Here is a 20,385-nt window from a genome sequence, read left to right as displayed (position 1 = left end):
CGAGGATTTTTGCGTAGTGAGGGCTGCTCAAGGCGTCACCATCCTTAAGCCCCTGGATAGTTTCCTTGATAGGATGGCCTTGATCAAGGTCAGGTAAGCTACTCAGCTCAGTGCCCAGAATGAGGCCGCAAAAGATGAGGCCAAATAAACAGACATCAGTTTGAGGAAGCTCCGCTGTAGGGGCCAAGTTTTCCCAGCATGGGGAAGCGTACAAAGCTGTGCCTCCCACAAGCCTGCGTTTACAGCCATTATCAAGGAATGAATGGCTGAAGTCGCTGGCTTTTGCATGCAGCTATGGTTTGTAGAAAGCGGGAGCGACGAGCTTCTGCCAATTGTTATTGTCTCATCTGATGCCACATTTAGGACATTTCTGTAGCAGTTTGACTCGCTCATGCTGAAATTTTCGAAGATCGGTATCCGCTTTCTCAACCAGAAGCAATGGCTAGGAGTATCCCTGTGTGCTTACCGATCAGAGATGCAAGAATATATGAGGCCATCTTGACAGATCCCATACGTTCTTGTAGTAGTTCCAATGGATCCCCAGCAGTGGGGCAATGCTTAAATGCTCTCGAATGCCTTAACGACTGAGGATTCTGATTTCGGAAACTAGGCTTTTTATTGCTAATGGGCTGTTGGGTTGATAGTTTGGGAGGAATAAGTTAGACTCGGGTTATTTGATGGCAATCACACGTTTTCCCTACTTGGTTTCGTGTGAAACAATATCACTTCGGCGCGTGAATGCCGCGTATACAGTCGAGACCTCTGAGGTGGTTCCGCGACCCAAGGGTTTGCTTTTGTCTCGGCGACCCTGCATTTCACGTACATCCTCTTGTGTATACAAGTGAGAGACTGTCGTAATCAAGGCAAGCAAATCGAAGTATTCATCTTCATGTTCACCAGCAGTGATATCGTGTTGTAAGAACCTTGCACTTGTTCTAAGGCCAAACAATATTGACCTATTCACTAGACAAGGCCAGCACCAGAATGACTGAGCACTCCCTGAGCAGCATACTGAGCTACAAGGAGGGGGGGGAGCAATCTGGTCTCCTAGCGATCGGCTATACCTGCCTCTCAGCTATGCATTTGTTCTAGACAAACCACTGTGAACCGGACAAAATCCTGCCCCTCCGCTGCTGCCTAAACTTCTCTGTGCATCGCACTCCTATATATCGTCGAGCAGGAAATCTTAATAAGCAAAATCGTGGTCGGGACGCGCGGAACGCGCCTAAGGGCTCCGTCAGACTGGTAGCACTCAGTGCTGAAAAAAAGCCGTGCGGAGATGGGTGACTCCTTGAAGCTCACCCAAGGCCACTTGCCGAGTCGCTTCCAAGGCTGCCACTGACGAAAACCACAAGCACAGCCGCGTATGCAGCACAGGCTCCAAATATCTCAGACCTCTTAGCGTTGGTGACAAGACTGATACACAATGCAAAGGCAGTTGTGTAGCCAGCTATGAGTCTCAATTTGATCTTCTCTTGATCCACATAGTACAGGTTGTAGATCGCACCGAACAGGAAAGCCGCGGCAAGCAATACATTGATAAGGCCAACCACAACAGCGATGCGTCTTGTAGAGACATAGACAAGGCGAGAATCACGGTCAGGATATCTCTCCAGGAAGAGAAGTAGACAATGCTTTCGCAGAAAGCTTGTTAGTCGATCCTCTTCTAGCGGCCGAGCCAACGCGCTGATGTCATGTCGGTCATTGTAAAGCGCGCTGCTGCTGCCTCCTAGCGTAGGAAATCGTCCTTCATTCGCATTCATGAAGACCTGGTCAAAAGCTCTAAATGTCTGTTTAGATGGACGACGGAGTGCCAACACATCGGCATCGAGCAAAACAGCCTCCTCTGGCCGGATTAGACTAAGCTCGACCCTGATATTTTCATATCAAGCTTATTACTTACTGTACTCCTTAATTTTGCTCCTTATCTTCCTGACCAACGCCATTCTTTTTGCTGCTCTGGTCCCTTGAATCTTTGCTGCACTCTCAAAAGCTTCCCAGCTGCGAGCAATGTTCCTGGTATCGGTCTGAGCGTCAAAGAAGTCTTCCCGATCAAAGTCATCTTGTTGGCGTTGAAGTGCGGCAAGCTCGCTTTGTAAGTAGAGAAGATTTCTAGTCGACAAGTGATCGAAGCGATTGTATATCATCATGCTGTGATCTTTGCATCTCACCATGGCCGAAGCAAGTGATGCGAAGCCCACAGCGTCGGCTTTGCAGTCGCCATTCTCGCAGTCCTCGGCCATTTCATTGTATTCGCATTATCTGCACAGTATCCGAAGTGTTCGTACGTGGCTCAAGTTGCAGACAGGAAGCAAGGAGACGTTTTCCCGAAGAGCGAAGTACTTATCTGAACCAGCACGAGGCTTGCATCTTCGGTGTTGCCTTGTTTACGGAAGGCAACTTGTGTGGTTCGCACAGCTTCTGCTTTGCCGTTGAACAAATAGTGGCCTATCGTTCATGGCAAACCAACTCATTCTGTAGCACTCGCCTCCTGGCGCACAACCCCACTGACAGGCAACAGCGCCAGCGTACACCTCGTAGATAGATATATAGACGGACTCTATCCCACACTCATTGGAAGAGCTCAGAGCATCCAATAAGTCTCGAGTTGCATCCAGTTTGACACTTGCACAGCCTCATTTCCCCGCTTTTCAGTCTATATCTACACAGTACGCGTCTTTGTTCTCCTGCTTTCTGTTACAAGTTCTATTGTACCGCTATCAATGGATTCGACTGCTGCTAAACGTCAAGTGGGCGGGCGGCAAGGCGGTGCTGTGGTGTCAAGGTAGGACCTTCACCCTCTGATGTCGGTAGCAGACTTAACCATCGAGTTCAAGATACATCACGGCACCATACTCGCCGGGACCGCGGCATCGGCTCTCCAGGTCTATGAAGTGGGACCGAAGCAAAATATACCAAAGATCAACTCAAGACAATGCCATCACTTCGGCATTGATGTTTCTCTATGACTTTGCTGCAGTCCTCACCTCTTGGGTGTCGAGGGCGCATATAGGAGTCCGACTGAAGCCTTGCTTCGGAACCTTACCAAAGCCAAATACCGTTTCCCTACTTGTCGAGGGTCAACCTCTCGATGTCCTAAAGGACACTGGCTCAAGGAAGAGCTGCGTGGAGCTTGGGAAGGCCCTTGCTTTTGGGGAATGATCTTCTTGACGATGTTGGCGAGATAAGGTCGCATATCCCTCCTTGCTCAGGCTTCCCCGTTGCTGTAAGAGGTGAATTTTCTTCACTACGCGGAAGCGGCAGACCCTTCACAGCCATCTTGGATACAGGAGCCGACGACAACTTCATTTCGATGACTGAAGTAATGTTCCTGGATTATCAGGCGGACTGGAAGAAAGCGCGTGAATACTGCATGGCAAACGGCAAGGTCATCAGGTCAATGGGCCAAGTTACACTGAAATTCCAACTGCCTTGCTGGAAAGCGCCTCGAAGCATAGAGTTCCAAGTTTTGGAGGAGCTTGAGAGACCCGTCATTTTTGGCGCAGAACTTGCCATCCAAATGTCCAAGTTAGATCGTCTTCCGTGTACGAACCATGAAGATTCTGCACCCCGTGTCACGCATTTGTCTCGAAAAGGCCAGCGCCCCACGCGCGTCTTCAGATGCCTTGTCGACGACAAGATGGTCGAAGCCAGTGCCGACACAGGCTCAGACCTGAGTTTGATATCTCCTTTAGCAGTTTCCAAACTCTCCGGTGCTGGCTCGATGAGGACAGAGAACTTCGATATAACCTTAGCCGACAAGTCAAAGGCCCACATTGACGCCTCCTTCCGAGCTTCTTTTTCTCCATATTCTGCCTCGAAAGAAACCGTAACAGAGAGATTTTATATTCTGGAAGGATTGACCGCTGATATCTTCCTTAGTCGTCACATTCTGGACAAGATTGGCGCCTTTACGAGGAATCAAGCCTCCTTTTCTGATTCATTAGGGCAACCCATGCTTTACAACCTAAATGTGGCTGCATATCTATCCGAGCCATCAGCCAATCTCTTGAGCATATTCAGGACGGGTCGTCGTGCAACGACCAAGACTGACGCTTCGTCTGCAAAGCCCACCTTGCAGAACCTTCCGCCACCTTCGACCCCTGATGGCGACTTTTATGCAGCGCTCAAAGTCGTCGCCGCATACGAGACTCATCGCAGAGAGAAAGCAAGGGTAGAAATTGCTGGTTTGAGTGGAGTACAAAAAGCTATCGCCGAAGACGCCGAGAAAAGGAGAATTGAGCGGTACGAAACCGATTTGAAAAGCAGATTAGACGAAAGGACGCAAGCCGCCAATAATGCCTCCTAATGGACAGGCAGACAATTCGCCACTATTTGTCCCAGCTGTCCTCTTACAAGCACGTTTCGAAAATACCCCTACAAGACTTCGATCATGACGGTCAAGATCACGTCATGTTTTTTGGGCCGGCCTTCAAGATTCAGGAACGTCCAAGCAAGCAGGCATATCAAGATTACTGCGCCTCTCGATGATTTATGCAAAGATATATCGATGTTCTTCAGCATGTAGCGCTGAACGTGACCTTGAAGACTTGCTTGTTCATCTCCAATGGCAACGAATACGATTTTATTGCTGGGTCCGCGAGATTGGCTTCACAGAAATCGTGTTGCAAGAGGAGAACAGGCCGGTATTCCGACCGGCAGGAACGGCGAATCTGCTTCCGTGCGAACTCCGGAGGCCTTCATCATCTCTCAGGTTCAAAGATCCGTGGGGAACATGAATGCCGGGCTGATCGCGGCAAAACCCGTGCTGGAGAGATACACAGCTATAATGACTCCGGATCGTGACGGTGGGTTGGCGAAATTACGTCGAGGCCTGGATCTAGAGCATTACAGCGCTCTGATTATCACTTCCGCGAACTCAAAAGTTGTCTTCAGGCTCAGCTCCTTTGACAGAGTGCGGTGGGTAGCTGTTGATGAAAAAGTGCTGAGGCAGCTAGTAGAAATGCCCAGGAAGAACAATGTTGAATTGAAGGAACCCCTTCCATATCGCAAGATGAATGCATACGAGAGACATGCCGGCATTACGCCTATAACGTCACCACATTTGGCCGCTCCAATTGCAGCAACGACATTCGAAGATGGCCTATCCGAACAACCTGAAGGCAATGGACGTTTCTGACAGCTGCAGTGCGCCACGCAGCTGCTTCAGAGAGACCACGAAATGGCCAAGAAGTCTTGCTCTATTATGGTCTGGCTGAATTCGGATTTTCGAAGCTGGAATCGTCCAAGTCCGTAGCTCAGGAATATTTGTCGTACGGAGCTGCTCCAGTGGTCATTGAATGGCGATGCTACTTTCGGAGTATCACTAAGGAACGACGGTCGGCTAATGACACTCGAATTTATATGCTTGCCATGCAACTTCGGTAGTCATTGGAGTTGCCTGATATCAGTCTCTTAAGCTGCCTTGGACATTTTCATGATGCCGACAACCAATGTTATGGAACTGCTTTCGCATATCCGGTCGACAGTGCCGTGACAACTCCCATATCACTACAGGAACGTCTCATTGCGGATCACGGACGTGGTACCCACCGTGACCTTTGGTGACCGCATCCGAGCCGCTCGCATTCTAGCGTATCGACTTTTTTCTGTACGCTGGCTACACAAGAACCTGAGCCGCAGCAGTGTGCTTTCTTTTCGAGGAACAACCAGGCTCAACCTCTCTGCCGGTGCCCTACGTATGTGGCTTTGACCTGGCACGGCAAAATCAGAACTCCGTCGGGGGCGTAGCCTTAGGGCTGTAGCGCTACCGGAAAGAATATGATGCGTACAGTTTGGGGATAATTCCATTGGAAATTAGTCTTTGATCTGTGGTGCCCTGTGCAACAAATCTTCAAAGATTGCAATATAAATGACCTGAACAAATTTACGGAAAAGTTGAAGAAAAAAATATGTATTGGACTCGAACGGACGCATGGGAAGAATCTCCGCAGATATCACAAGACGTTGTCTGGAAGGGGATTTTGGTATTCGGCATGATCAAAGTCTCGGAAACAACTGGGTCGATCTGTCAGCCGATGAAAGCAATAGGTCAGGCGGGAAACAGTTCTTGGAAGATTTTGAGAAACCTGCCGTGTTACTAATCGAGAGACCCTTCTGAGCTGACCAGGTAGTCCGAACTGGTACGTCTGGCGCGGTGTTGATACCCCTGGTAATAATTAGAAAGAGTAGTGTACTGTAGTTGTGTAACCGTGGTCAATTCTTTGCTCAATAGCCCGCTAGTCCTAGTCCACCTAGAAGAATTATCACATACTGATGCAATCCTTGTAAAGGGGCGGCTACGCCACTAGTACCCACGTCGCTTACGGCGGCAAATACACCCCCACTTTTGTAAGTATACAGGGTAATATTCCCCTGTGCAATTTCGCAAGCAGACTCATTGTTCGAGGGCCCTTCCACGGTCTCAGAAACTTGTCTTCAAAAAGGCGCGGGACGACGGTGATGGCGTGATATTTGCAATTTCCAAACCATTCGTCAAGCACTATTCACGATCACCGCCTCGCCACCGCTTGCCGTCTCCACATTGTCCTTGACCTCCTCTCTATACGCATGCATTCCCGCCTTCATCATCGGCGCCATCATCAGTGTCTCCCAATTATGCACCATCCTGCTCTGCATCAAACTGACCTCTATCTCCTTCAGACTCCTCGTCTTCATTTCCTCCTCATATGCTCTCACCGCCTGCTCGAGCGACTTCTTCTTTTCCGTCACATTGAACAGTTCCGACACAATTTTCTCAGCATCTTGGAACGCATTGTTCAAGCCTTGGCCACGAAATGGAGGCATGTTGTGTGCGGCGTCTCCCGCCAGCGTGGCGTGCGGCCAGAGGGGGGAGGAGGTCCAGTCCATATCTGGCTTCCATACTGTGACCGGGTCGACTTGGAGCGGTAGGTCGGAAGGGATACTGAGACCCGCGCTTTTCCAGGGTTCAGCGTAAGCTAGGGCCTTTTCCTTAATAAAATCAATTTTGGATTTTTGGTCGGGAAAGTCTTCGGCATGTGGTCTGCCGGGCCATGAGAGACATTGTTGGAAAAGGAACGTGGCTGGGTCGTTGGGGTCGCGTACGTCTTGAATTGCGGTCACCCAGGACATGCCCATGGGGTGGTAGCCGATCCGGAAGATGGGATGGGCTTTGCGTTGCAGGAGAGCAACATCGGCGGGAAGCGTCCAGCAGGCGTTGAACATTTGGATGTCGATGGGTGAGTTGACGGCAAGGTCTCTCCCGACAAGGGCTTCGCGGACGGAGGAATGGACGCCGTCGCAGCCAATGATAAGAGCACCGGTGGCGGTGCTACCGTCGGCGAAAGTGGCAGTCGCGGAACTGCTCGAGCGCGATACTGACACGACTTTCTTGCCAAAGTGGACGTCTATGCCTTCGCTAAGGAGAGCGCGAAGCTTGCGGCGAGAGACCCGTAGAGGATTGAAACCTTGCATGTCGAAGAATTTCTCGCCCGTCCGGCCATCGAACATTGGCCAGGAGGTGTGTTTGCCAGTATAGAATGAGTCGCAGCATGCTTCATTCAGGCGAGACATGAGTTCCGGCGGTATGCATTTGGACAGGTATTCTTGGCCAAAGTGGAGGGTCATTCCCCATTCTCGAGGTCGCGTGAGATATGTGGATGCTTCTTCTCGTTCGTAGACGGTGGCTTTGATGCCATTCTAAGAGTGGAATAGTTATGAGCATGAGCACCCCATGGTCTTGACCAAGCAGAGATTGTTTCTGAACCACACATACGAGTTTCAATCCCTGGGCGAGCAGTAACCCTGTCGCACCTGCCCCAATGATCACAATCTCGAGGTCCAATGCGTCTGCCATCAGTCCTGCGGAGTTCTGTTCCACTGTCAACAGGGGGATCGACTGTGCCGCGCGCAGAGCTGTGCTACGCCGTGCTGGTTCAAAACAGTTTTTGACTGCTATTAAGTGAACGAGGATGTTGGTCAGGCTTTTGACCATTTGGCCAGAACGATGTGACGTGGCTAGCCGAGCACTCCATTCGAGGTGCCATGTTCGCAAAGAAGCAACGACGAAAGAATGCTCAGGGTTCTTTTGGATGACCACACACTATGCTGTACGAGCCTTACCAATCGGTATGGAGGGCAACACAAGGGAGCCAATGGAGTTCTATCCACCTTTGACAGTAGCTTTCGGGGAAACGTAACGATCCGTCGCCCCATCCAGCAGGCCCTTCTAGGCGCTGCAGGTGAGGACGAATCCAGGCACCGAGACGATGTGTTTGCCCTGCATGCTTATCGGCAAGACTCCAGAGAGCTTTAAATACGGCACATGGTCCTTTGGGCTAATCGTGCGTTGATCGTTTCCGTTAGAGCTAGACGGCCTCCAAACTGGCGCCTTTTGCAAATCTCCTGACGATCCACTTTGATCGATATTTGCCCAGTCCGCGATCACCGATTGCGGTACCACAAAAGACTATGCCATGGCGGAGCCCGTGGGTTCGACGGCGAACGTGGTGAATATCAATCCTGTCATCGATGTTGAAGAAGATGAGGGTGTGGGTGATGTGTGAGTCCTCAACGATATACGCAACCCGTCGGTGTCCTCACGCTCTGCTTTGTGCGATCCTTCCACATCCGATCCCCAACTTCTCCTTCGGTCAGATCATTAATTATGATCATTCCCTGAAACAGGGAGAACGTATCTACTACATCATTGCGATCTAGCTTGCTGAAGCCTGTGTACGCTCATGGCAGGGAGTATCAAGGTTACAAAGATGGAGGTAAGGATTCCTTTCAAAGCGTATTAGAGCAAAGTCGTTCACCTAATGCTAGAGTATCACCGCCCGAACGATGAGGTGAGATCTAACCCGGCCGGATGTGGAGTGTATGGGGGATTCAGTCGCATAGGAAGAGCTCGATCGACTGGATTTGATGAATGAAATATTCTCCCTCATCAACAATCGGAAGCTGCACCGCGCTCCGATTGGCGACGGTGCGCACAGAATTCTCGACATTGGTGCCGGGACAGGATCCTGGTCCATCGCCATGGGTGACAGGTATCCCCAGGCTGAAATTATCGGTATTGATATCAGCGCTTCCGCCCCAATATGGATTCCTCCGAACACGAGATTCGAAATTGCCGATATAGAGGACGAGTGGACCTTCAGTGCGCCTTTCGATTTCATCTACTGCAGATACATGGCAGGAGCCATTAAAGATTGGCCTCGGCTAATCCAACGAAGCTTCGAGTATGCATCTCAATTCACGCGCGGATGGCTGGCCTCACCTTTGCTGCAGGAACCTTAAACCAGGAGCATGGGCCGAGTTCGCAGATCTTGACATTGAGTATTACAGCCAAGACGGCACTCTGACAGAAGACCATGCTATTGTGCGTTGGATCGAAATTGCCACTCGAGGCATGGAAGATTTTGGCAGGACCTTAAGACCGGGGAAAAAGTTGGAGGGCTGGATGAGGGATGCAGGTTTTGTCAATTTGCAGGTCAGCACATTACCAGGAAACCATTATTCATTTCTCACTGCCGACGTTGATTCGACCAGGTCGTCCGTGATCCGATACCAGTCGGGCCTTGGCCCAAGGACAAGAAGTTGGTGAGTCAGTCTACGCATCTTTGAGAACTGGCTTACCTCGGCACAGAAACGAATCGGACTTCTCAACTTTATACAGCTTCACGAAGGCTTAACTGGCCTCAACGTGAGGCTCTTCTGCGACTTTCTTGGATGGAGGAGAGAAGTCCTTGACATTCTTCTGATGGAAGTTAGAAATGACTTCCAGAATCCGGCTATCCACAGCATATACGACATGTAGGCTGAGCCATAGAGAGTTAGAGGGCAAGAATCATACTGATGCTGAAAGGTATACTGTTTGGGGACAGAAGTCGGAAGTTTGAAAGGAGAAAACCGCAAGCAGAATTCAGTTCAGATGCGTTCTGGAGTACGTCAATGTCGTGATGAAAGCGGCCTGACGTACCCCGTCTCAACGTCATAACCTGAAGCATCAAGCATATAGAGCCCCTAATTGGTGCAACGGCGAGGAAGTCGGGCTTTGTCAAGGAGTTCACCATAGGAACATAGGTTGCGGAACTGGGAGCTTCCGAATAAACGAGAGCCCAACCACGAGCTACAAGGGGATCAGTAGTAGGCCATAATCGGAGGCTCAAGGGCCCCTGAGCCACCAACGCCTGTTAGGCAAGTTTTTGGTTCTTTGAATACCAGGGACACCTCTGATCGGGCTTGAACGTAACATCCTGTTATCTTCTGATATCCAAATTTTCAACTGCTTCAGGACTTTCATCTTTACCCTATGTGGGAGACCATATGGCATAAAGCGGTGAGTCCGACAGAAGCTCATGCAGAGTAATGGTGCTGGTATTGAGGAGTCCACCTCATATGGTTCAACGCAAAGCGAGGCAGATAGACCGGCCACAAGCGACCAAAACAACGGCGGATACATGATGGAAAGAAGAGAATCACCAGACGGTACGGGATACAAGGGCTCGGAAAATTGAGTGGCCAGGCTGAACAGCGGGATTTGTCCGGGGGGGAGGGTGAAATGGATGTGAAGCTGCTCATTTTCATGGAGAACACTTCTCAATGACTTCTTCGCGGAGTATCTGAAGAAACGAAAGACGATATTGGGAAGGGAGCGGAAGCGGGACCACAAAGTGCAGGTGTACAAGAGCGACTCATTTGAGCGGAGACGCAATTTATACCGTGGACCATTCGTTCGATTCCTCCATGTCATTTCGCGCAGCCTTGACCTTATGAAAGGATCACAGAGGACATCCAAATGAAAATAAATGTCACCGACTTCATGAAGAAAGTGTACGATGTGCTTCAAAGACCCCTTATGCTGCTAACTCAGAGATTGTGGTGGTCACAATTACCGGGTACAATTCACCAAACAGGTTGAATGGAGTGACAATTGAATACTGCAACACCCTCTATTCATGCCCAATTCGGTTTTATTGAGCCCTGGTTTTGTCTTGCTATTGATCTTGCCGGTGCAAATTCAATGTGAACTTTCCTAGGATCTGGGATGGACCTTCAAACATCATTCAACGAGGCAAGGCTTCATCCTTCAAGTTCATTGCGCGAAGTCAACCGCTACGTTGATCCAAGTCCCCCATGAAAAATGAGCTCCCAGGCAGATCCTAGCAATATGGACCACCACAGCGTGGTGTTTGAAGATGATACAAGTGACTCTGACGACTCCGAATCATCCACCTCTTCTTCCGAGACCGACGAGCCAGTCGATCCACAAACCGAACTTTGTGAAGATTTAGAATCTCAACTCCTTGGTCTCACCCTCGAAGCCCAAACTGTCATTACAGGGCAACCAAGAGCCACTCAGTTGCAACTCATAGCCGACACGAGAAATCTGTTCAGGGACTACATGTCATATGGTTCCATGGCGCGTCTCACAGTTGGAATCGAGAAGTTCTTCCGTCTCGGCGACCAGGGGGGAAAACTAATCTTCGAAGACTCGAAAGAGGAAATTGTTTTGCAAGGACGGATGTCAGATAGGAGAATCCCAGCTCATTACGGCTCAATGTGGATGGTCAACTACACTGCAGATGATGATAAATGCGACTGTGTCGACAAAATTGACTCCGATGCTGGAATTGTCAATGGATCACTTCAACCCAACCCCCAGTCCATCTTTCGTCCATTACGCATCATCGATCCGGATTCGATCTCTTATGTCACGACTCTTCCCTGGGATCCTCTGGCAACGATTTTCGCATGGCCAGGAAATCTCATGTGGCCTCGAGGACTCCTCGGGACACTCAATCAAATCCTCAGCATTGAAGACTACGAATGTCGCGTCCGACTTTTTCATTATGTCACCAAGTATGGTCCTTCCCCAGTCTTCCGACTAGGAATTGCGCAACAAGTTCAGAACAGGTACGGCTCCATTCTCGAGACTGGTGGCCAAAATTACCTCGGTCTCACACAAGAAACACGATCTTTTCTACGTTCTGTGTTCGAATCAAAGCCGACGTTGAACATTCCGGAAACAAGGCTATTAGCTCGAGCTTGTGGAGTCGATGAAGACTCGCTCGATATGTTCTGGGAAGATCTTCAAGATGAGACGATGGGATGCATGGCGATGAAAGCCTTTATCGCGGCCAGGGAGGCCGAGAAAGCAAAGGAGGCGGAGAACGTTGAAATGGAGAAGAAAAAAGGCTGTGCACCGAAGAGTTGAGGAGAACGTGTCGACTGGCCAGGAGATCAATGTCGCTGTTCAGTATTTCAGGACCGGTGGTCAACTAATGATGCACATGTGCAAATTGTTATCGGTCAATCTGCTTCGGGCCTTGTTGAATGCCAGCTCACACTAGAAGAGCGCGTTAGAAATATCGGGCATGGCAGGCTTGCATGGGTCGAATCAACGAACACGACTGATGGCCTTGATGCCAGTTAGCTAGAGGAATGCTGATATACTTTCCCAATACCTGACTCGTTCGAGGCTGATTATCTTGGTATTTATGGCATACCAGCGAGAACTTGTAGGTCCATGTTAGTTGCCAATCTCATCCTAAACGTCATGCAAGCAATATCCGGTTGCCCTTCCTTCAGCTGTCCGTCTTTGTTTGCTACTATCCAACATCCTCCCAAATTCACGGGCAATGAATTATCTTCTAATATTCAAATGATCCCTCGTTCCGATTTCATAATCCCTGCAGTGCCACCAACGCGTATTCTCCCTTGAACAGTCTACAACAAAGCGACAGCGCCAGCAACACCAAGAGCAGCAGCCATGATGTCCTGTCCGGCCTTTGCATTGAACGCGGCACCAGTGAACGTAGCCAGATGGGAATCCGTTCCGCTCGTGGTCGTCATCATGGTGGTGGTGGTGTAAGTTGTGGCTATCATGCCAGACTGATAGTGTGTGTCGGGAGTGGTGGAGACAGACGTCCTCATGCATGCGCTCATGCTCCCGTCAGCTGGAACACTGGTCATCGAGGTCAATGTTCCTGGCACAGTGGTGGTCGTGGCACCGTACGAGTTGTTCGTAGGGCCTACAGGCGCTGGGCTGGATTCTGGAGTGGAGCTAGTAGATGGCAGGGCGGCACCGAGAGATGGACCACAGATTGCTTGTCCGAATGCGATGGCGGCTGTAGGATATTAGCTTTGTCCGTCCACATCTAAGCAGGAAAGTGAGAAAGGAAGTCAAACGTGGCATTGTCAGGAGACGACTCCGGAATTGACTCCGCCTCAGGAAGCCTGGGAGTCGGAGCCGGGAGACGTGGAACCGTCTTCTGACCACGCCGGTCAAACGCACCTTGAACATCAGAGGCAGAGCATGATTGTACGATGGTGTTGGTGATTGCCTTGATGAAAGCCGCGGAGCCGCAGATGCAGGCTATGTCGGTCAAGGGGCATCCAGAAGAGTTCAAAGAAGCGGCCGTGATATCTTGCTTTGGAGATATGTTAGACAAGAGCTGATCTTCTTTGCCTAGCTTGATCGAGCACTCACCGCACAAACTGGAAAACCACTTAGTCCTCCGGCATCCACTTGAAGCCTGGCAAGAGCGAGAGTCGAGAGGAGAAAAGACAGCGCGAAACCTTTGTGATGCATTTTTGAAAATCTGATGGAGGAAGTAGTGAAAGAATGCTACCGAGTGTCTTTAGGAAATGATGAGTACCCAATCCTTCAAAACTGCGAGGGAGGTTCGACTTGAGCGGCATAAAGAAAATTCATATCAGCAAACAAAAGGAAAGGGAATGCAAGCACAAAGAATGAATATATGGCATAGATAGTCATCAAAATAACATCGCTTATAAACATCTCTATGGGAAACCGTGCTCTGCAATGCTGGTGAGATGGAATGTGGGTCTGGACAGCACCCTAGGATTCATCAAAGCATGGAATGCATGGATCGACGCCACAATCAGTGATTGATCTCCACACGTTGTGTATATTCGAGGCCCGTCGAGTCTCTCTCAAGGGAGAGGAAAGCTAATATTCTTGAATCATCGCAATGGTGTCATCCAGACGTAAGGACAGAGGGAGGAAAAGATGTGTATAGGACGGCCTCATGCATGATTTGACAGTTTCTGCGCCGACTTTCAGTGGAGAGTTCAGGTCTCACTTCGAATTTCGAAGGAACGGAGGTAGAAATCTGGACATGAATAAGAATGGAGATGGCATAGTCATTCCCGAAACCGCCCTCCCCCTGGGGCACACATTGCGACTTTCGCCCACGGAAAGCTAATCCTATCAGTGGATATGCCTATACTTAATTGGTAATAGTTTATTTATTAATGTTTGCATGACCAAGTAGCAGCTCTGTCTCACGGTATTATCATACCACGTGAACACTGGAAAGCCCAGGCGGAAATGAAACATACAGCACCGGTTTGGCAGAGTTATGGTCTGTATTGACGAAAGTTGAAGTAGCTGTCTTTGAAGCATCGGGCATCTCGGCTGCGGTACCGCTTGGGATCACATTCAAACCAACTGGTCTATCGGCCGTCAAATTACGTTAGCAGATATAATGGTGGACCCTATGTGCGTGGGAGTCCTCACAGGATCTCTGGACTATAATTGAGACTCGCGCTAGCGTCAGTATGCAAAAACACAATCTCAAAAGGTTCAAGCGCCCAATATTCTACATACTAAATATAATGCTCTTAGTTCTGACGTCCAATTTGTGAAGCCTGGTATGCAGGTTCCAAAGAACCCGCCCACGGAGGTAAGAAACCATCTCCAATTATTGTAGGAGGACATCTTGGCGAATTATGCATTTCAATACCCGGCTCGGAGGAGATGCTAACCAAAGTTGGCTGAGCATTGAAGCGTACACGGTCGACTGTACTAGTTCCAAGATTGTGGCCGGAAGGATCTAACTCAATGTGATTAACGGGCGCTATCCAAGATGTCGTGTTGTGGGATGGGTGAGCGCTCAGAAAAATAGTACTTTGTGACGGGCCACGAGTTGGCTCAAAGGTAGAGGTAGGAACATGGAGCTGTGAGTTGAGTTCGAGGTATGTTTCGGACGCTCTTCTGGATAGTTCATCTTTCGAGACCGTCTCAATTCTCCCTTCTAGCGTCGTACAAGGGAGAGGGTCTAATTGTGGCAAAGTAGCATCACTTGACATGTGGGGCTGCTGTCCCTTCATTGCCAGTCGTGGTAGCAATATAGGCGACGTTTTGCCACGCTCCGGGTCATTTGGAGATGGAAGCGGTACCGTTGTTTCAGTGAGCTGTGTATGTAGAGAATCCACACCGGTAGGAGAAGTGAGGGTACGTTTAGCCATGTTTGAGGATTCCTCCGGGTTCAACCCGTTCATCTCAGATCCGATGAGGCCCAAGGCTTCGAGGATATCGTTGGTGGTAACAGTGCTCTTTTCCAGGTCAGGAGGACGACCAGGAAAGTCTTCTTTGCGGCGACAAGCCCAATATAATTGTTGCAAGGTTTTGTCAATTGCCTCACGCATCTGAGAATACTTGATTTGAGACGTTAGAACAGGAGAGACGTAATCTACATCCGCCATCGACCCACTGTCGTTTCACATCTCGCTCCCTTCTCGTGGCGTATGTGCAAGGGCTGTCCGCGTCGATACATGTTTTGCATTGTACCTTTGCCATCGCACTTCTCTTCGTCAGGTTTGACATTCATAGTCCAAGGGGAAAGGCACCGAACCTTCGATTTCTTTAGCTTACAACGATCGCAAGCGTAGGATGTTCGCTTTTTGCTCCCACCAAGATCCCTCCTCACGTTTCCCGGCCTTGAAGCCGTCATCGTATCTACTAGGGTAGTATTGTACGAAATAATAAGTGGTTGGAATCCGGCTCCGTTCGAGCTGTTCATCAGGTCACGCAGCTTTGACGTCATGACGGGGTAGATTACGGAGAAATGGCCGCCGAAACCGGCTGCCCTGGGCGCCGCTTTTGGCCTACGCCCCAGTCGTAGTTGAAGTCCTGCGTTTTTCCACCGTAATGTCAATTACTTTTCTTTACGTTTAATGCTCCCGCGGCCTCCTATAACACTCTCTTCGTGGTCATCAAGGGGAGTCTCCTCTCTTTATAATGTCTCCTAGTCCTCTAATTACCTACGCTTAGCGACGACGCTCGAGCTCGGCTGTCCAGCATGACGATCACGCGTAACGCGAACCATAACACAAGAAAAGATACCCGGCCGAAAAAATTCGTTTGCCGCGGTCGTTAGTTTATTGGACTCCCAGGATAGCCCTTATCGGCCGGACTACGAAGATAGTACGCGTTGGCTTTGAGTGCTTGTGGCAATCATGTAGAACGATGAGCGCTTAGCATGTTGCCTTATTGGCTTGAAGAGCGCGGCTGGAGAGAACTTGGTGAATGTGTGCAATAAGGAGACCGTCTAGATAGCCTCGACTTTGTGCAGGAGAACAACCATGGTTCCGCCAATTTTGACGTGCTCAAGGCCAACAGCAAGCTGGGTGAGTACTAGTCTGCGGGCTTCTCGGGCGTTTCTGCATTCAGCTCGATCGTGAGTCCGGAGGACTTAACCGTCGCATAACGCAAGATCGAAGAGCTGTCCAGAGCCCAACTGTTGTGGTAGCAGGTTTCTATTGAGTCCGGCCCTATGCATGCAAGACAGACGTGGCCAGGATAAGCATATGTGAAGAGAAGCCGATCATCATCGAAGTTCCACGCCAACGTCGAGATGGTTATCGCAGTATTGATAAATTTCACACTCGCTCATGACGCATGCCGAAGACATAATGTGGGTCGCGTATTTCAACACTACGCAGCACCTACAGCAGCTACCCTGAGAAGCTTTTCTCGCTTCATACACAACGCCGCCAGAAGCATGACGGCTCCTGCCACAGGAATGAGCACGAACACTTTCTGCATCGCCTTGACGAGAGCCAAGACGACCTCCTCGCGCAAAGTTCCATGCACTTGCTCCAGCACCTTACTCTGGATGCCCGTGACGGCGCTCTCGATATCTTGCTCCGAAAAGTCCTGGCCTGATAGTACAGATCGCAAGTTTCTCTTTGCCGTCGACTGGAAGATCTGGCCTGCAATCGCGAGTGCGATTACCTGACCTCCGAGTTGCGAAACGTTCTGCATGCTCAGCGCATCCCCAGCGTACTCCGGTTTCGTGGTAAGCGATGCGATCGAATAGCCGGTCAACATGGCCAGGCCACTACCAACGGCTGTAACCACACACAAACCATAAAGGGTTCCGGTTGACGTTTGCGGATCCAGATAAACGGTCAGGAGGGCGCCGCCGACCGTCAAGAAGATGCCGCTAATGATGTAGACCAGCATGTACACCTTGATGGCGTTGAGAAAGTATCCAGATGCCAGGTTCACCGAAATGGCGACGATAACAAAAGGGAGCAAGCGCACAGCTGCATTTAGGGCACTGTCGCCGTTCGTGAACTGGAAATAAACGGGTATGAAAAACATTGCAACATAGAGTGTCGTGATACCGGCTGCGGTCTCGATATAGAGGAGAACTTGGGTGCGTTCGCGCAGCAAATGCACCGGAAATGCACGGCGAGCTTTGGTGGTGAAGAGAGCAAAGCGCTGCTGAAGGACATATGCGACCAAGGTGACTCCAAAAACCACAAATGTGGCCACGGTACTTCCGTCATTCCATTCCCACTGGCCACCAGCCATCGACAGCGCCAAGAGAAAGGTTACCCAGACGCCAGCACCAAGGATGAAGCCAACAAAGTCAAGAGAGATGATCCGTTCCCGCACACTAACGCTTCTGGAAGGATGAATCGAGGGAAGGCAGAAGACGTATGCGGGAGCCGAAACGGCAAAGATGACAAGATTGATGTAGAATGCCCAGCGCCAGGTGGCTGAGGATGTTGCAAATGCTCCGCCAACGACAGGACCGAGGATGGCACCGACGCCCCAGCAGCTTCCAATAAGCGCCATGTACAAGCTGCGTTCCTCTGACACCGTCATGGCCAAGAAGTAATTCAAGGTGCCAAGGTAGATGCCGCTACCTCCCATTCCGGCGACAACGCGGCCGACGATCAAGGTATTCATGGTTGGAGCGGCCCCACAAAGAGCCGAGCCGATCTCGAAAAGGACCATGGTGATGAAAAAGACCCATTTGATATTGAAAGTGTTGTAAAGAGTTCCAAAAGGGAGGATGACGCACACCGAACCGAGAGGAAATCCCGCTCCAACCCACGCCAGTTGTTGAGCGTGACCGAACCGTTCAATGACGGAGCCCTGTACATCTGCCGCGATAGTGGTGTCGAGACCATAGAGAATGCAGCTGACGTATAGAGCGACGCAGACGATCAGCCAGCGAATACCGCGGATCTGCCGACCCTCGGCCTTCAGCTGGCGGTCAGTGTTATATTCGTTGGCAGGGTCATCCGTGGCCTTTACCCTGTCGTCGCCAAGATTCTTCTTCTCAGGTTCGGCTAATGGATCAGCACCAGGGCGCTCTGGCTGCTGGGACGGAACGGTACTCTGAAAAGACATGGTTTTTGCGGACGGTGAGCGCAGATAGACATCAGGTTAGATGGAATGGCATACGACCTCGACATCTTTATACCACGACGAATACCTCCGACCCGGACCTTACAAATGGGTATGTTGTGATCCGATGCATAAACCTGATTGGGGCGTTAGTGGTATTCTACATCAGAACATGTGGATCCCATAGAAGTCAAAGGTTGGCTGGAGTATAGTCAGACTTGATGCCAAGGCCACGTAGAATGGTAAAGGACCTGTAGATTGTCTCTCCGGCTCGCCTCCGCGGAGGCTTCACGACTAGCACCAGAGCGATTGTCGGACCTGATGAGTTTGATTTAGCCCGTCAAGCTAGTGGGTCGTCCGACCTCAAATTTGTCATCGAGCGATGAAGCCCTGGCTCCACGGAGGCTCCAAAACGCCGTTGGCTCAGTCGACGAGTTTGAGGGCAATACAGTCTGCGGTACAATGAATGAGAGGCTTGTACTCATCTTCGTGAAGCTCGATCCACATCATAAAAACAACGATGGAAGATTCAAAGACGACCAGGAAGGTACAATCGCGATTCCTACGTCGTCGCGAAAGAGATCGGTTACTAACGCCGAAAAGTCCTGCGACTTGTGTTACCGGCGCAGGATGAGGTGCGATGGACGAAAGACTCGCTGTTCACACTGCATTATGTACGAGATAGATTGTACCTATGCAGCACCCAGCCGCACGCCTGCACCAAAGCGACGACGGAAGCATGCAAAGGCCGAAGATGGTAGCAGCAATACGCAAGACCGTTTGGTACGACTCGAAATGCTGGTCCAGCAGGTGGTCGAGCGTTTAGACGTCGCTGAAAGGGACAATGAAGCTCAGGTTCCACTCTTACACCAGGAGACGACAGCAGTCACCACGGCGGCGCCATCAACGATCTCCAGCAGCGAACACGAGGAGTCTTCCCCGGGATCGATGGCCTTGCCTCCTCTGCAACAGGTCCTGTCTGTCATACAAGTGTACCTCCGCGGCTTCAACTCAGTATTACCGCTGTTTCATGCCGAGACTCTCCTGCAGTTGGTCCACGATTATTACAATCTTAGACCCCGACACCGAGATTCAGTAGTGTGGGCTGCCATAAATGTTGTGCTGGCTCTCGCACAGCGACACAATCATACGGCTGGTCATGATCTTCCATCTGCAGCTGCATGTCTTAGCAGAGCAGAATCGGTGCTGTCGAGAGTGGCCCTAGGTGATATCCACCTGCTCAACATCCAGGTCTTGGTGGGCATGGTTGATGCTGCTTCAAGCCTCGCAGGACATTCAGCCCGCGCTGATCTTGATTGCCACAACAATACGTCTCGCACACGCAATCGGCCTGCACGATTGCATTCACTCGGCGCATCTGGATCCCATTCATGCGAAACAGCGCGCTTACGTATTTTGGTTGGCGTATATCCTCGACAAAGACCTCAGTATGCGCTCAAAACAGCCATCGATTCAGGTTGATGATGATGTCAACCTTGACTTACCTTGGCCAATAGAGGTCCAACATGACGAGGAAAGGAGTGGAATCAACAGAACCGACGACACTGCCGGTTGTATCATCACCACCGACGGAATCAGCAAAATGAACTACCTCGTGGCTCGCATCCAGTTGGCTGCTATCGAGGGCGGTGTATACGATTATGTATATTCAACCCGATCTCGGAAACGCAGTGCAGAAGAGCGTTCCCGAGCACGGCAAAGCGTAGCTCACGCTCTTGAGATGTGGAAGGCGTCTATACCCTCCGAGTTCGATATCACCACCGACTGGAGAAGAGTGCCTCCTGATATGCTATAGTTTCTTGGAGAGTTAAAAGCCAAGAGCCTAGCCTGCACTACCCTTCTGAACCAAGCCAATGCCTAGGACGTGGACTGGGTTGCTAGTATACGCAGGTATGGTAGACAAGGCATTGAACCACTACTCCCAC

The 20,385-nt window shown here is 50.4% G+C and overlaps 10 protein-coding genes across 10 annotated transcripts; 5 read left to right on the top strand and 5 right to left on the bottom strand.

Moving 5' to 3' along the window:
* Positions 1 to 1,298: 1,298 nt before the first annotated feature.
* Positions 1,299 to 2,243, bottom strand: Z518_06554 (uncharacterized protein; the record flags this gene model as incomplete). Its single annotated transcript, XM_013414686.1, has 2 exons — positions 1,299 to 1,846; positions 1,904 to 2,243. 2 exons carry the CDS (start codon positions 2,241 to 2,243, stop codon positions 1,299 to 1,301), a joined length of 888 nt encoding a protein of 295 aa, XP_013270140.1.
* A 1,082-nt stretch (positions 2,244 to 3,325) lies between these two features.
* Z518_06553 (uncharacterized protein) lies at positions 3,326 to 4,309 on the top strand (the record flags this gene model as incomplete). Its single annotated transcript, XM_013414685.1, has 1 exon — positions 3,326 to 4,309. The coding sequence occupies one exon, from the start codon at positions 3,326 to 3,328 to the stop codon at positions 4,307 to 4,309; it is 984 nt and encodes a 327-aa protein (XP_013270139.1).
* A 258-nt stretch (positions 4,310 to 4,567) lies between these two features.
* Z518_06552 (uncharacterized protein) lies at positions 4,568 to 5,140 on the top strand (the record flags this gene model as incomplete). The annotated part of the gene is made up of 1 exon (XM_013414684.1): positions 4,568 to 5,140. One exon carries the CDS (start codon positions 4,568 to 4,570, stop codon positions 5,138 to 5,140), a length of 573 nt encoding a protein of 190 aa, XP_013270138.1.
* Positions 5,141 to 6,495: 1,355 nt separating this feature from the next.
* On the bottom strand, positions 6,496 to 7,975 carry Z518_06551 (uncharacterized protein; the record flags this gene model as incomplete). The annotated part of the gene is made up of 2 exons (XM_013414683.1): positions 6,496 to 7,680; positions 7,757 to 7,975. The coding sequence occupies 2 exons, from the start codon at positions 7,973 to 7,975 to the stop codon at positions 6,496 to 6,498; spliced, it is 1,404 nt and encodes a 467-aa protein (XP_013270137.1).
* Positions 7,976 to 8,723: 748 nt separating this feature from the next.
* Z518_06550 (uncharacterized protein) lies at positions 8,724 to 9,884 on the top strand (the record flags this gene model as incomplete). Its single annotated transcript, XM_013414682.1, has 6 exons — positions 8,724 to 8,756; positions 8,884 to 9,224; positions 9,274 to 9,475; positions 9,535 to 9,585; positions 9,632 to 9,798; positions 9,851 to 9,884. 6 exons carry the CDS (start codon positions 8,724 to 8,726, stop codon positions 9,882 to 9,884), a joined length of 828 nt encoding a protein of 275 aa, XP_013270136.1.
* A 1,244-nt stretch (positions 9,885 to 11,128) lies between these two features.
* On the top strand, positions 11,129 to 12,202 carry Z518_06549 (uncharacterized protein; the record flags this gene model as incomplete). The annotated part of the gene is made up of 1 exon (XM_013414681.1): positions 11,129 to 12,202. The coding sequence occupies one exon, from the start codon at positions 11,129 to 11,131 to the stop codon at positions 12,200 to 12,202; it is 1,074 nt and encodes a 357-aa protein (XP_013270135.1).
* A 512-nt stretch (positions 12,203 to 12,714) lies between these two features.
* Positions 12,715 to 13,579, bottom strand: Z518_06548 (uncharacterized protein; the record flags this gene model as incomplete). Its single annotated transcript, XM_013414680.1, has 3 exons — positions 12,715 to 13,115; positions 13,283 to 13,418; positions 13,478 to 13,579. The coding sequence occupies 3 exons, from the start codon at positions 13,577 to 13,579 to the stop codon at positions 12,715 to 12,717; spliced, it is 639 nt and encodes a 212-aa protein (XP_013270134.1).
* Positions 13,580 to 14,634: 1,055 nt separating this feature from the next.
* Positions 14,635 to 15,498, bottom strand: Z518_06547 (uncharacterized protein; the record flags this gene model as incomplete). The annotated part of the gene is made up of 1 exon (XM_013414679.1): positions 14,635 to 15,498. The coding sequence occupies one exon, from the start codon at positions 15,496 to 15,498 to the stop codon at positions 14,635 to 14,637; it is 864 nt and encodes a 287-aa protein (XP_013270133.1).
* Positions 15,499 to 16,729: 1,231 nt separating this feature from the next.
* Positions 16,730 to 18,442, bottom strand: Z518_06546 (uncharacterized protein; the record flags this gene model as incomplete). The annotated part of the gene is made up of 1 exon (XM_013414678.1): positions 16,730 to 18,442. The coding sequence occupies one exon, from the start codon at positions 18,440 to 18,442 to the stop codon at positions 16,730 to 16,732; it is 1,713 nt and encodes a 570-aa protein (XP_013270132.1).
* Positions 18,443 to 19,111: 669 nt separating this feature from the next.
* Z518_06545 (uncharacterized protein) lies at positions 19,112 to 20,255 on the top strand (the record flags this gene model as incomplete). The annotated part of the gene is made up of 2 exons (XM_013414677.1): positions 19,112 to 19,705; positions 19,731 to 20,255. 2 exons carry the CDS (start codon positions 19,112 to 19,114, stop codon positions 20,253 to 20,255), a joined length of 1,119 nt encoding a protein of 372 aa, XP_013270131.1.
* Between the last annotated feature and the right edge of the window lie 130 nt (positions 20,256 to 20,385).

The sequence above is a fragment of the Rhinocladiella mackenziei genome (assembly GCF_000835555.1).
Source record: "Rhinocladiella mackenziei CBS 650.93 unplaced genomic scaffold supercont1.5, whole genome shotgun sequence".
NCBI lineage: Eukaryota > Fungi > Ascomycota > Eurotiomycetes > Chaetothyriales > Herpotrichiellaceae > Rhinocladiella > Rhinocladiella mackenziei.
Note: the sequence above shows the minus strand (reverse complement) of the source record. Positions and strands in the feature narration are given on the sequence as shown.